This window comes from Lepeophtheirus salmonis, chromosome 7, assembly GCF_016086655.4.
Source record: "Lepeophtheirus salmonis chromosome 7, UVic_Lsal_1.4, whole genome shotgun sequence".
NCBI lineage: Eukaryota > Metazoa > Arthropoda > Copepoda > Siphonostomatoida > Caligidae > Lepeophtheirus > Lepeophtheirus salmonis.
Window position 1 is genome coordinate 15649645 of NC_052137.2, and position 16730 is coordinate 15666374.

The 16730-nt window shown below is 29.4% G+C and overlaps 1 protein-coding gene across 1 annotated transcript in view; it reads left to right on the forward strand.

The window, feature by feature from the left end:
- The window catches only part of LOC121121597 (short-chain dehydrogenase/reductase family 9C member 7), a 100966-nt gene that overhangs the window by 82774 nt on the left and 1462 nt on the right, over positions 1-16730 (forward strand). Inside the window, exons 2-4 of the mRNA XM_040716558.2 lie at positions 5789-5941; positions 15097-15292; positions 15358-15535. Coding sequence (XP_040572492.1) covers positions 5789-5941; positions 15097-15292; positions 15358-15535 — 527 coding nt within the window. The remainder of the gene's footprint in view (positions 1-5788; positions 5942-15096; positions 15293-15357; positions 15536-16730) is intronic.

The window sequence follows — 16730 nt, forward strand, 5'->3', positions numbered from 1 at the left end:
TTCTTGGAGTTTTTCTTTCTCGCAAAAACAATACATCTTAATTCTTTAATATGAGTGTCATATCCTGAAGAAATATTAATACTTCTTATATTCTAAATAAAACATTAACTCAGTTAGTTCCAAAAAGGGACTTCTGTAAAGCAACATGTACATAGGCTTAGAATAGTTTTTATTGTCTAGTTAAACACCAAATTTTTATTTTTATTCTCTCAATTAGTTCTAACTTATAGTGAAAATATATTCATCTACCAAAAATTGTAAAATTTGAGTGACAGACAGAGGTGGCCACGTTTGGCCCTTAAACTTTTTAATAACATGTAAACTTCTTGACACTAGCTGACGCTATTATTTTTAAACAAAAAAACTACACAATTTGTAAAGTTATTTGCATAAAATTTATTTATGCTTACAGACAAAGTTGGTAGTAACTTGGTATATTTGGAAAAGATACATTTTATAATCACGTATCACCAGCCAACAGGGCTCATCAATTTTTTTTACTAGCCCTGTGAAAAATTTACTAGCCCAGAGTACTGCAAGTATTGGATTATTTTTAAACTAGTATAGAAGTATGTACTTTAAAAAAAAACGAAGGTAAGGTTTCTTAGGGGATGGAGCTTTTTAATTTATCAATAACTTATACATATTTATTATTTGGGCGTGCTAGATAAAGGCCACCTTGCACTAAGCCAACTGGTTTTTTAGTGTGTCTGTTGAACCCTGAATATGTTTTTTTTTTTTAAATAAACTCAAATGTCACATTTACTTTACAAAGTATACTTGGAAAGTTAATGTATTTACATTATATTTTTAAAATTGTATATAATTTATATTTATGCAAAGTATTATTGACGAGAGTCATTCAAATTGAACTTTTGGCACTAAAATAAAAAAAGTCTTTATATATACATAAATTTTACGTGAAGACAAATTTCTATTTTTAAAGAATAAACTAATGATTTTCAGTCTGATGTATTTTAAGACAATAATTTAATAATTATGCAAGAGGTCATACGGCTTAAAATGATTCACAATGAATTTTGAATTCAAAATTATAAAAGAAAATCATTAATCAAAAATTCATTCCCATTAATACATAATTCATGTGCTAAAAAGTCTGAGTTTCACACAAAGACGGTGCTATTTTTTGATTGACTTCATTTTCAATTATTACCAACCATTATAAGACAGCTGTCAAAACTTCATGATAATATGTTCTTTAGTTTATGAGTTATTGTGCTAAATATGACGCTAATTTTTATTATTTCGAAAACAATGGATCAAACAATACTGGAGGGGGGAATACTGTTCATATTTAGCAATGGCTTGAGTAGTGTTATAAGGACTCTGTTCCATAAACCAGATAAAAAAATTATTAGTATAACTTTAAAAAAGCCAATTTTGAACAAAAAAAAAAGTATTTTCTTTGTTTTATATACTTTTCAGCCTAAGTGTGATGTATTTGCAAACCTATGATTGTCTATTAACCAGATACTCTAAAAAGGTTGGATTGATTGAACTGATTTTTGACATTTGGCACCTTTTGAGACACTGTTCTGAAGATAAAGGACTTCTATTTAGACCACCTTTATAAACTCTAGTGCTTAATGCAGAAAAAATAAACTTTTTTTAGTGCATTAGTAAAAGTCATAAAAAAAGAAATAAATATTTCAATTATTATTCAAAATAAATTTTATATTAATAATAATTAAAAAGTTAGATTGAGAATCAATATAATAAAAAAATATGTGACTAGCCAATCCAATGGGTTAAAGCAGTTAGAAATAAAATTAAAAAAATCAATACTTTACTAATAGAATTAGTTTTATTATGTTTACAAAATTAAATTACTAGAACTAGATACAAATTGAGCTTTAATCAGTGTTGGATAGTAATAGGTTAGTTAGTATTATATTACTCTAATGAAATTACTTTTCTTGTAAATAACAACAATATTACATTGCTAAAGTAGTAATAAGTTATATAACATAATTACTTTTTAATTGAAAAATATTTTATAATTTATTATATAGGTAATTACTTAAATTATTAAAAAAATGTCTTAATCCAATCAAAAGACATTTTACAACAAAAACCAAAGAAACCATCTTCTGATTCTAGGTATACAACCATCAGATAACATATTTGTTTTTAAAAGAAACACTTTAAACTAAAAAATATATTAAGTTGAACAATTAAAGAAACAGCTGCTATGTTTTATTATTTGTAGAAATAACAAACTACAAAGTTCCTGTGAACCAGAAAATTAATTGTTTCTGAAGTGATAACATCTCCCTCTGTTTGAAGAAGTATCACCTTGTTTTTGGTAATTAGTTTTTTGTAGACTTATAATTTGTGAGCAATCTCTCAAATGCTCAAAAAAAGGCTAACTTTGACCTTTTGAGAAACCTTATTTTTGTGTAGAAATTGATTATTTTCCTTTATTGGTAAGGTATATATAGCGAAAATTTGGATTATACTTAAATTACACGACAGCTTTGGATGATTCTTTGATAATATTTTTCAAGAGAAAATCTACTTGCAAAAACCTTTCCTCATTAGGTTTTTTTTTAATGAAATATATATAAATGATCCAATCATGGTTATGATTACTTGATCAGATTCTGACAACAGCCAATCAAAGGAACGGGAAATTTGCATTGGATCGTGCTACAAAGGGAAAATACTTTTGCGCTAAATTTCGAAATCCTGATCTTTTGCTTATGTAAAAGGTTGGAGGCATAAGCATTGTTATCGATAATGAGATGCCGCCACCTAGCAAGACTCTTGAATATCCAACTTCAAATTTTATCAAACTACTTATGTGGAGATTGAACGGTCTTTAGGTATGTCTCAAATTACCAATACTGATAGAAGGCAAAAATTAACAGAAGAAAATATTTATACCATCTTGATTTGTGGATATAACATAGCAAAATTTATCGGTTAATAGTGATAAATAAAAAATAGCATTAATCACTTTCAATTTTCTTTATATAACTGTATCTTTCATGATATACTAATTGCTCAATTTTGATATTTTGGGCACTCATTTTTTACAATTTTCACGCTCTTTTTTTCATTTGTAAAAATTATAAACAAAAATTAATCATTCAGTTATTATAGAAAACATATTTTTTATTAATATTAATAATAAAGATACATTAGTTTAAAAATGCATTATAAAGGTCATATAAAATAAATATATACTCGTATGTATTTGACTATAACTATAATATTTTCTCAGCACTAAAGTAAATATAAATGTAGAAAAATCATATAACAAATAAGTGATGTTAACAAGAGTATTTATTCAGTAATAAAATAAGTCTCGCTCCAACCTTCTCCTTGCGCTCTACAAAAATCCAATTCCTAGAGATTTCTTATTTTGTATATATCTGCCATTATCAAAATAATTTATTAATTCAGAAAAATATATTCTCTTCAGTATTTGTGGAATTTTTTTTTAACTACTATTTTTGATCATTAATTATATTAGATCATTGATGCTTCTTTATTAAGTAACATATGTAACTAATACTAAGAGCAAATAAAGTTTTTAGGTTGTTTATCCATATAAATCTCAGGAAAATACTTGTGTTAAGATTTGAAGGGAAGTAACAGAGAGAGATATGCTCCTATGAATAATTATTCTATAAAAATAACAAAAATTCAATTATTATAATCATATATCTTACCCAAAAATTAATCACAAGGTTGAAAGTTATAAATGTATGCACATATAAACAGGTTGTTTTAAATTCAAAATAATATATGTATTCTAAATTAATATTTTACATAAATACACTTCAAGTTGATAAAAAAACAACCCAATGCAATTATATGGTAGAACGAATCTGTATATATTTTATTTCAATTTTAATAATGTTTATTCAATTTTAAACATTTTCATTATACAATTCGACAAGGATCAATATGATATAAACATATTGAAATAAGCAATTAAAAAATATTTTTTCTGATATACCAGAATAGTATATTTGGTTAATGACGTAGATCAATGGACAACGCGTTCGGAAGAAACCATTTTAGAGAACTCAATGTACGAAAGTTAAATACTCTGTCCTCTACAAAAAAGTAAATGTATTCAACTTATACGGACTTCAAAAGCAATTCTTAGGTTGGATGGAGTTTACTTATACTTTATCAATATAACTCCATCTGACCAATTAAAGAAATATTTAAAAGAAATTTTCGGTTTAGTCTTACGTGATTTTTTTCTAGACAGATTTGAACTCAGATTGCGATATGAGACCGTAGAACAAAATTTAATTGTTTTCAAATTGCAGACCGATTATTTTTGTCTCAATTTATGGACATATTTTCTTATATATTCTTATTCATTTACATTTAACTTCATTTGACGTTGATATTTACTGGGATCCTGCTCAAGGACCATTTCTCAGGGAATGAAAAAACATACTTAGTATGCAAATATTTTCAATTAAAAGCAGTGGGGGTCCCTATACTCTTTTTGGGGGCCTCAGCCCCCCTAAAAATTTATTAAGTCTTCCCCTAATATATATATATTTATAAGTCTGCTTTTGGTGTTATCATACATGGAATCCAAATTGGTCGAATAGATCAGTCTGAAATTTAGCAAGTAGACGTATAAAATAACCAACCTTGTTTTAATATATTTTTGAGGTTCAGACGTCATTAAAAGCCTGTTTTTGACCGAAATAAAACCTATTTTCTCTTATCCCTTTCTATATCTGTTTCATTCTCTCTATCTCCTTTCTTTGTATCTTTCTACATCCCTCTCTATCTGTATCTTTCCTTCTACCTTCATCCTTTGTTTCTATTTCCCTCTATTCATACTTGCAACGCAGGTATCTTCTCTTGTATATATATATATATAATATAAACTTATTATATATAAGTTATACTGCTTCAAGGTTTAAATATAAAACAAGGTAAAATTATCACTTTTTTTGTCTTTGTGAGTAAGAAATAAGAGTGCTATAAAATTGTAGTATATATCAGTCAACTTGTTTAGCTGTGATACGCTACCGAACAGACGGATAGAAAAAAGGTTAAATTTGGTTGAAATACCATTGTAGTTCTTAAAAGTGTATATTAGGATATAAATGATATTAAAACCACTTCAAGTTTTTTCTTTAAAAGAATGTAAAACTTCAAAACCTTTATAGTTTACATCTAAAAATTTCAAACTTTGTCAATTGTATTTTTTTAAATAAAAAAAACCACTTTTACTCGACATTACCCAGGTAACACAAAAATGTACAGTGCATTTGGTTGTCAGCTGTCGTTGTTTCTGCTTTTTTTAAATCTTTATGCTGAACGGTGATTGTTTGAATTATAATTAGCAATTGTTAAGCTATTAAAAATTTCCAACAATTATTAAAACAATTTTTTAAAGGTTGCGTGATGAAATAAATGGTAATTTGTGTTAAATAATTGACACTTTATTGTACATACTTTAGTGTAGGATATTCACAAATATAAGGTTCATTTTTTTTTTTTTTTGAAGGATATTCAATTATATACAATACATAATTTATTATAAATTGTATACACATACCTCCAACCACAAATTATAGATCACCCTTGCAGCAAAATAAGCCACGGACACACAAATACGGAAGATAATACGCAACATTTTGCGCACAACAATAGCTTCGACTTGCTATATAATTAGTTAATTCAAGCGTAGGATATCTTAAATATTTTTAATTCCACTCAATACTCTACCTTTTTTTTCTTTATTTCTGCTGTAATCTAAAATTTATATTATTTTTTTTAGGACTATACGCATTGATAAACAACGCAGGAATTTGCATTTGTGGAGAGTTTGAGTGGCAAACTTGGAGTCAATTGGAAAACCAAGTTAATGTTAACCTCCTTGGAGCACTTCGAGTAACAAAACATTGCTTACCCTTGCTTAAAGCAGGCCAAGGTACGTAGAATGTAGCTTATTTTTATTAATTGTTCAGGGTGCAGTTATATAACTTCCTTTTTCCAAAGGGGAATAAAAAAAATTTTAAATAGAAAAGTTATATTTTGATTCATAATGATCGTTGTGGGCTGAGATTCAAAGTGTTGTAACTCAAATATCTACTTTACAGAATTAAAATAGGAAACTCTATCATGAATAATGGTGTTTTTTAATTTTGACAATAAAATAGATATGAGAAGTTCATTTCAACAGTTATGATTTCTCTCTTTTTAAGTATTAACATTAATTGTTATACTTCTAGGTTGACATTAATGCAAAACCTAAATAAGTAACATATTTTATTACACAATGTGTATTATTAGTTGATTAGATCATTAGTAATTGGCAATATTGCAAGGATGTTATGTATATGTTACCTAAATGAACATATACACGTATATATTGTAAGTCCGCTTAGACTGTTTAAAGTTTGACAACCACTGTTCTACGGTGATGTCATCTTTAACTCTTTACCACCTACATTTTTTTGTTTATTTAAATCAAAAACTTTTAGATTTTAATTGATTGAGTGTCTTAAATGCAACATAATGCATGACATGATATAAAAATATTAATTTTTTATAAAATAATTTAAAAAGACAATATGTTCCAACCAGCCCTAGCACATATCAAAACATAAGAAGATTGTGTAGTCTATTTAGACGATTATAGTAAAAAGTGGTAAAGAATATACATTTGATTCATATTTAAGATTTTTTCTTAACAGATTCACAATATATTTTAGTAAAAAAACATTAAATTTTTGTCTGACCCCCCTACAGCAATCACAAATCAACATTTTCCTAAATTTAGTTAATATATTACAATTAACATCATCAACATCAAAAATTTACACATAATTTTAGAATTACATATGCAATTCAATAGTTTGTAACACATGTTACAAATATTATACATTCTAAAAATTACATACTCTATAACTTATTTTTCAAACGCTTTAAAATATTTTTTTTTTAAATTAAATAATGCATAAAATAGGATGTATAATTAATTATGGGTATAGAACAATCTACACAAATCAACTTTGCATAATAACAAATTTCACATGAATATATTTGATTCATGGATTATTAACATTCCTCTTGCTCTGGTCTTGAAAAAGAAGAAATCAAAATTGAAATTATTGAGCTCATTAATTTTGTGATCTTAGTCAACAATTCCTTTATTTCATTTGAGGAGTGTATGTATTAGATCATAATACCATAAAATTTACCTATAAGGGTTTCTCTCCTAGGATCCTGAGATTTTGTTTTCCAAGATTTCTGGAAGTTTTTGACCTGGGGAAATTTTTTGAGTATTTTATATCCTTTTTATAAGATAAAGACAATTCTGAGTATTAAAAAAATATATAATGATATTTGCAAAATTTTAAAGGAATTTCAAATATGTACTTAAATTTGATATGATATCATCCAATCCAAAAAAATGCAATTTAAATCTTAAAAACCATCATATTTTAAGGGTTTTGATCAAAATGGAATAACGCCTCGAGGTTTCAATTGTTTTTACGCCAAATGAATAAATTTGAAGTATAAATTATGAGGATTTTATTAACAAAAAGGTGTTTGGTTCTAGAAGGTGTATTAAAGCTGTAAGATTGGTTTGGATTGATTTTTTTTTGTAGCAGAAACTTATTGCTGCTTAGGACCTAAATTTTAAAATATTAATAAATAATATTATATTATAAATAAACCTATTTAAAATATAAATAGAATGTAAATGTTATTATTTTTATGTAGAGTATAATTTTTACTGTATATTAAACATTCAACTCCACTTTAGGGGGTTTTGAAGCCTTTTTGACTGAGATGGGTAGCTGGCATTAGAAATGTAAACATTGTGGTGTTAATCAGATACTTTAAAGTGGTTTAGATTAATGATGAGTCAAAAATGCAATGTGAGGGCGTGAAATTGATTGAAAATGCGTGAGCCTCACGCCAGTTTAATTAAACTTGAGAACCCTGCATCAATAAACAAACGATATAGATCTTTTTTTTAAATAATTGAAGTAATAAGTTTTACTATACTTATCCTGAGTTTCCAAAAGGACAGGGATCCACTTTGTTTTGATTTATTTGTTACATGTTATTTCAAAATTTGGGCTATGATTTCTAGTTTTGAACTACAGGGCTTATAATTTGTCTTTCATTTTGAATATCTTTTGGACTTGGTCCTTAGAATAGATAATCGACATCGTCTTTTCATTCAAGAATTCCTCAAGTTATTTATTACTTAATTAGTATGATACTTAAGAGTAAATGTAGAGTAGCTTATGTGATTTTAGGTTTTTTCTTTCTCTTTTTGGTACAAAAGTTGCTAAACACAATAAAGATAACGACGTGATATGTTATTTTAATTTAACGCTATTAACTAAATGGCGAAACACCCATGATAGCTTAAGTAGATTTCTTTGATACGTGAAATATTTTCCCTTACAATATGTCGCCTTAAAGATAACACAGATTACTTTATTTTATCCTTTTTCTTTCATGAAGTATGCAACTTATTCTTCTCTACGTAGAATTTACATAGTTAATTCAATTAAAATGGTGAATTAGTGGAGGATGTGTAGTCATTTAGAAATGTATATTCATGGCACCTTTACGCCGGTAGTACAATATAAAAGTGTCGAGTAGACCAAAACTTTGAAAAAAATATTGATCTCGGGGTCTCCATACCATCACTTTGTTTATAGATTTATTTTAATTCAACTATTTCACAAAGTATTGTGATCCATCCAAAATTCTTATGGGCTGAGCAAGCAAGATATATACAGTTTTATATTGACTTCAATTGACATTTAAGTATCCTGCAAAAAAACACACTTTTTTTTTTACTGAACACTAGAGTTAGGTTTGGTGAAAAATTTATTTACTTCCCATTATGACGACCTTTAAGCTTAATACAATTTTTATGCGTTTTGCCATCCTTCATACAGATTATTCATAGTTTCTGGAGAAATTTTTTTCAAGCTTTTATCAGTTTTTTTTTTTATTCATCCCCTGAAATTGCTGGTGCATTTTTGTTGAGTTCCCTCTGGATCAAGTCTCGCAAATTTTCAATGGGAGAAAAATCGGGACTGTTGGCAGGAATCCAAGTGGTCTGAACACCACTTTTGTGCCTTTTTGGAGTGGTGAGCAGGGGCACACTCCTGCTGGAAAATGGATCTTGATGTGTCAGACAACCTTTTCATCTTCAAAGAAGGTCCAGTTTCTTCAGGACGAGACAAAGCTGACATCAGAGACTTACTGAGGATCTTTGTTGGGTAGAACTCGGCCGTCACAGTTTGGTTTCGTGTAATCAGATGACGATCTTACATCTCCCTTATCTCTTTCCAAACACAATCTGTTTAGAGATTTGGGGCATGTAAAAGCTCAAATGGACGTTCATCACTGAAGAGGATACATTTCCAGTATCTGCAGTCCAGTGTTTCCGCTCATGACAGAATTGAAGCCGGGCCTTCCTTTGGTTTTCTGAAAGTTTGGGGTGCAGACGAGGTTTGTATGACAAAACATTCAAAGAGTGTCTCACGTATTTGTGGACTGATGACTTGGGTATAGGATAGTCCTTTGAAGTCAATCTTGCAGCAAGTTTCCTTGTAGATTGCCTCTTTTTGGTCAAAGATTTTGAAATCACCAGTTTGGGAGCTTTACAAATTTTTTTCTCCCTTCCTCGACCCTTCTGATTTGCAAGGGTTTTCTTACACCAATTCTCAATGGTCCTGAAAAGAATCTGTAACCTTTGAGCAACGTCTTTCTGGCTTGATCCACTTTCTATCATGCAAACAGCCTTGGTCCTGGTCTCCAAAGAGTATTCTCTCACCATTTCGGATATTGAATTTCAAATAACATCCTGTGAGGTTTTCTGATCCCTTTTATACTGATGTATGATGCAATCATCGAAAATTATTGCATCAGGAAAATTCAATATTGCCTAATGATTATATCAGCCAAATTTCATTTTATTCCGACCAAAAATATATTTTTTTTTACAATAAAACGGATATTTTTAATACCACCATTAATTTTATATGAATAGCTGTAGATTTTTGATATTTTTTCAAAAAAATTAATTTCTGTGAATAATTATGGATTTTTAAATTTTTTCCCCAAAAAAAGGAATATTTGAAATACTTTTCCAAGAATAGTAATATTTATTTATTTTTTTTCAAAAAATTTAATATTAAAAATTTGATTTTTGAATTTGTTTCAAAAAAATTTAAATATTTGAGAATAGCTTACGATTTTTGAAATTTTTTTCCAAAATTTTCATTAAAAATAATAAATTTCATTCAACAGTCTCAGATTATGGTCTAGACCGAAGTATGGGGCCAAATCGTAAACAAAATTCGATCCCGCACCGAGTCTCAACACTAATGGATACTTCATAAAAAGAGAATCTTCCTTTTAAGACATATGAGGCGCTCTATGGATGCTCATTAAAACTAATGGCTATAATATTAAAGTTATGTTTTAAAGGCAAGACCTTAAAGAAATATGTATAAATATATGCCCATATCATAATGCGTTCATGGATGATGAGCTATCATCTGTAATTAAGAATTCTTAAGAAAATTTAGACTATGTACACATATTCTTTTTTCATTATGAATACATGAGAAAAATGTAAGTTATTATTTTTGAAATTCTTTATAGAAAATGTGTGGAAGGAATAATATTAAACTACTCTTAAGGTATTTTATATTAAAAAATATGGATAATTAAAGTAGCATTTATTTATTTTTTGATGTTCATTGCGCATGTATAAATTAATTTACTTTGTTGAAACAAATAGTTATGAAGAACGTACATTTGTAGGTAGTATAGAGAAGAATTTAAGAAATGTGATACCTTAAAAATAAACTATTTTGCCTTTTAGATACGAAAATATACAAAGTGCTAAATCAAAACTTGTAGTAGCATTTAATTAGCATCTTATTCTTGTTATTTTTGATTACTATGTTTCATTACAAAACAAAACCACAGCTGCCATGTTTGTAAGTGTGAAAATGTCAGAGCAACAACAAAAAAGGTCATACATGCAAGATCTCTTCTTTGCCAATGGTTGCAGAGACCGTTGGTATGTCCATCTAGACTATTTAGGTATAGAGGATTACCAAGTCTCGGAAAAATAAATAAGAAAAACCTTGGCAGGGTCGCCACGTTTTTTTCTTCTTCTAAATACAGGAAGATTCCATTTGTCAAGGGACGGCTGGCAACCCATATTGTCCGATTTTCAAACTATTTGGTCCTAAATTGAAGTAGAAGTATATTATTGATTGACATGAACATAGGGAAAACAAGCTATTATCTAGCTATTCATTTGAATAATTAACCAACTCAACTGAATAAAATAAGAATCCTTCCTAAACAGAAACCCGACTTGCTCACGTAAAACTGTATATATTGATATAAAACAATAGATGGAAACTAGAAGATTTATCCTGAAATAGTGTATCTATATAACATCAGTAGAAAAATTGAGGCACATATTTGTGCCTCAAAGTCATCTTCCAGTGATATTTTACTATCCATTTTTTAAAACTCACAGTATTACGGGACAAACCTTCAGCTCATCCGATGTTATTTTTTTTTTTTTTTAAATAAACATCTTTTTCAAGGGCTGGTTGACAACCATAACTGCCTACTACATGTGGCCCTTCTCCAGCCCTGACTTCAACCTCCTAGAATTTCGGTGTCTTTGAGTAAAAATGTCTGCCGCACATCTCATCAGAATTTGGATACCCTACGAACTCCATGACAGCGTGTTACACCACGGACATGACCTTCATCATCAAGAGCTGTCAATCTGTTTGCAGGTGTGCCAAGACTGTTATTGCTTGTAAAAGAGGATATATTGAATGAAAATAAAACTAAATATAGTATTTACACATATGACAAATTAGTTTTGTGTTGTCTTCTTTTTATTCCATCAAAATCTGGTCTCTCGTAATTTGGTCATGCTACTGCAAGTTTTGGGTCTTCGCTCCGTAAATGTATTTCAAATGATGTATAAGAGGGACTTTGTACCTTTTCTATAAACTTTTATAGAATTGTTGATCCCGTCAATCGTGAAGATTGGCAAAGTAACGTCATATAAAATTAAATGTTTTGCATAAATCATACTTTTACCTCTCGTACTCCGGATAGGGGAACTCACAGATTGTTACCAAAAATATATGTCCACGATTAAATTTGGGTCTTGGGTCTGAGATCTGGGTCTAGACCGAAATATGGATGCAAATTAGTCAAGAAAATATCACTTAAAACAGAACTGAAAAAAAGTTATTATTCATATGTGCAGGTTTGTAATCGACTAGAGGGAAATGCAATTAGTCCCACCTCAAAATAATTTCCTGATTGATATGTTGTTATTTTTTTTAGGGTTTTCCATATACGCACCCAGTTTTGAAAAATTGACTTCTTCACTGCCATAGCTATAAACCAATTGGGTAAACTTAGACTATGTGATCAACAATTTTCCTTTATAGTTATCTACACAATAACTGTCTCTTAGATCTCACCTTGAAAAATAACTACAAAAATATTATAGACATTTGTTTTAATGAGCATCCATAGAGTACTTTGTATGTTTCAAAATGAAGATGATCCTTGTTGTAATATATTCATTTCAAAATAAGTATTATTTTTTTGTAAGATACTTTTATGTCAATTTACCTCAACAGAAAAACAATATTGCTTATTCTTCCCAGAAGGATTTCTGATAGATCGTAATACTTTGTCAAATAGTTGAACTAGATGAAGGTGTACACCAAGTGACGAAATGAAGACCACTGGATGAATTTTGGCCTAAGTAGTGGTTTACTGATCTCCTTTTTGAGCACAAGGGCTGTTGAAAACAATAGAATATTACTCGATACATGCTCACTAAATTCACCCTTCCAACTGCATCCACAATGTGAATTTTGCGAAGCGAAGAAAAAGTTTCATTCGTCATGAATGAAAAATGATAAAATAATGTAATCTGTGCTATCTCCAAGTCAAACTCTAGTGAGGGAAAAATATTTATTTTTAGGAATTTTTTGTAGGAATTTACTCTAGCAAACAGGGGGGTTTGGAACATGGTTAGGGTAGTAAAAAAAATGGGGGGGGAGGGGGCTTTTTACAAATCTTTGACAACTTTGACAAAATGTTATTGATTTTTATAAATGCCAAATTTTGAAATATGACGAAAAAAACCTTTTTTGCATAAGACAAAATTGTCAAAGATTTGTCAAAAGACTCCATAGAAAAATTTTAGTCACGGCCCCTGTTAGCTAAATTAGATTCCTAGGCTAAGTTATTTTTTCCTTCCGCAAAAGATCACTTTTGAGACACCATAGATGACGTAATTTCAGTTTTGTTTATTATAAATACCAAATTTAGAAATATCCAAAAAACAAAGTTTAATATAAACTTTTTTAAAAATTGAGTTAAACTTTTATGGAGGAGACAAAATTTGACCAAATAACCTTTGAAATAAATTTTAATAAAATTATTTTCGAAAAAAATTAGCAGCACGTACATGCACTTGGTTTATAGTATTAGCCACTGCTATTCATGAATTTAGCATTTTGATGTTTGAGTATGTTCATAAAATAGAAAAATGAAGCAATATCATTTTTTTAGAATTTCCCTAGCCTCATATACTAGTCATGTCGATAAATCAGAGGTGACTCAGTCATGATTAAAGCTTTAAAACAAAGTAGTTAAACGCACTTGTGGACTTGAGGAGATAAATGGTCGTTGTTATATCCTTTTTCCTACGCAAGATGTAGCTTTTTATAATTTCAAAGACTACGTTATTTCATAATTTCCCCTTATTCCGTATGAAACTTCTTTTTCCCCATAATTTAATTTGTTCCTTCAGTTTAAATGGTGAATTTATAGAAGCTGTGTAGTTAGTTATTAAGTAATATATACATCGTAACTTTTATTGTTTCACTCAACCTATTCACTGAAAAGAAAAACGAGAAAAGGTACTAAATATGTTCCCAGCTATGGTATTATTATTCATTAGTTGTTGAGAATGGTAAATGACTTGTAATGAGCTAATTTTGATCCACTTAGTTAAATTTCAAACCTTTCCTCTGAAAAGGAACCAGGAAATGATATTAGATACAAACAGGGCCGCAGATACCTTATACGCAAAGTACGATGTTCCCCAAGTTCCAGCAGGGGCTCGAAAAACTAAGGTTGCTTAAGACAATGGCTTTCAAAGTGGGAACCGTAAGGGGAAGTAAGGAGTGGGGGGTGGTTATTTTAATATTATAAATATATATAATTCTAAATTCATTTTAAAAATTGTGAAGAAACAATATCAAAATAATAGTAATGTAGTACTTCAGAGAAAAATAGCAGTTGGTATGTTTTACTAATTTGGTTAACTACCAGATGATTTCGGACCTTTTTTTTCTTTTTCTTTGGAGCAAAAATAAAAATAAGGTAAAGACGTGTTTCATTTACATAAAATTATTTAGATGGAATATTAAAAAGTTATAAATATACTAAAAAATACAACAGACGAAAATTAGGAGAAGAACCGAGATCGATAAGCAATAAATTGCGATCTCAGCTTGACTTTGTAGCTTTGGGTTCTAGCAGTACAAGATACAGAACCGCTGGAACAGCGAGACCGATAAGGGCACAACTTTGGTAAAATCTTTTAAAAGTTTTAACATAATTTTCCGGAAAGAATAAGAATTAAACCATCCTCGAGCAATGCATGAAGGGATATATTAGTAAAATTTTGCACTTTTCCATCTTGAAAAACACTTTTAAAAAAAGTTTAGATCTTATATTGGTAATGCATAAGTTTTTGGCTACTTTGCATTCTAATTTTATATGGTAGTGTCCACATGAGTACTCCTATCAACTTCTTGATGAAGGTGTGATAACAAAATTATAAGACTTTTATATCACAGTTATACCTCTTATTACTTTTGTAATCATTGATTATATTATTATAAAATTTTTAAGTAAAAGTTTCAATAAAAAAAGTTAAAAATGTCAATTTGAAATGAACAAATCTTGCAAGTTATTTTAATTGCTACTTTTCTCAAGTCCACGTATAGTAATACAACTTTCAATTTTCAGGCCGAATTTTAAATGTTAGCTCAGTTGCCGGATTATATGGATATCCAGGTTTATCAGCCTATTGTGCAACAAAACATGCAATTGAAGGAATGAGCACTGTTATCCGTGAAGAACTTGCAAAGTTTAATGTGAACGTAATTACAATTCAACCAGGAGACTTTAGCAAAGCGACGCATTTACTTGATAATCATCATAGGTAAGTATCATATCTTATGATAAAATAGTTTCCCTAATTTCCTTTGGTATTTGTATCTATATTAGGAATATGAATGAAATGTGGGGAGAAATGTCAGATGCTTCTAGAGAAGAATATAAGGAATATTTTATCACCTATCACAACGGAGTAGCAAAATCTGGAATGACGAGAAAGAAAATGAAGCCTATGTCATATTTACCAGACTCTCTCATGAGAGGATTTGAAAACGCTCTTCTAACTAAAGTAATTCCTTCATAATTATATAGCAACCTTTTGTTGGCATATATCAAAATATATGCAAGTAGAAAATAGTGAAATGTCGATTATGAGCTAGCATTAACCCAGCGTTTTTACACCTATATACCAGGGTTATTTAGCCATGAATGGATACTTATCATATATTCAGTGGTGTATAAACTATGCCCAATTAAGCGGAAGCGGTTTTTTCTTGTTGGGAATCTGAACAAGCTTTATTTTCTAAAGCTGTTATCATTATCACTTAATCCTAATAGATATAATATTTAAGTATCAAAGAATCACTAATGTGTGTGCTCATGAGAAACAAAGAGTAAAACTGAGGGTTTGCTCCTCGGCAGTAATAAGTAACTCAAAATATAATTGTGGTTTGCTGTCGGAACAATAACTCTGTATATGTCCTTGCAATATACGAAGTGTGATTTGTATGTATTCCCTTCCTCCCAGAGCTGCTTGTGCATGATCTAATAAAATGTAATGACAGCTAAGCTGTTCTATCCCAAACATTCTTCCAATTGTTAGGATGAATACGTTAATTTTCTTTTTCTTTTATTTTTACATATCGACAAGACATATTTCACTGTGCAAGAAACTAAAAACTAACGTGTCCAATAAGGACTAACACTTATAATTCCCGAAGAGCAAACCCTCAGTGTTACTCTCTTTCATTCATGAGCACATGTACTAGTAGTTACTTTATACTTAGATGTTCTGTCTTCAAGAATAAAATAAAGAATAATGAATAAAATGGATAAACAGCACATGCAACACCCGTTTTTCCTTTTCTAATTTTTAAAGATAGTTTTTTCAATACAAAATGACTCACCTCTAGTCATTGTAGTAGTTTCTCAGCTCTTTTATCCCTTCTATAGCGGGCACGCTTGAGCCTAAGCTTACAGGTTTTATTAGATTTTAAAAGTCGATTTTTTCTTGCACGTGTAAAAACCACGTGGTTATAGGGAGGGAGGTAAATAAAAGAACCACATAAGTCCACATGGGCTGAGGAGGGTAAGAATCATGTGAAAAATAAGCACGTGGTTGATTAATGACTCATTTATTTATTCTCGAATCCAACACTAATATGAACAAACTAGCTTTCGAAGGCTCGGTGTGCTTTAATTGGCTATATGCTAGCTCTAAGCATTGTAATATCTGTTCATGAATTATTCAAATAATTTGATTT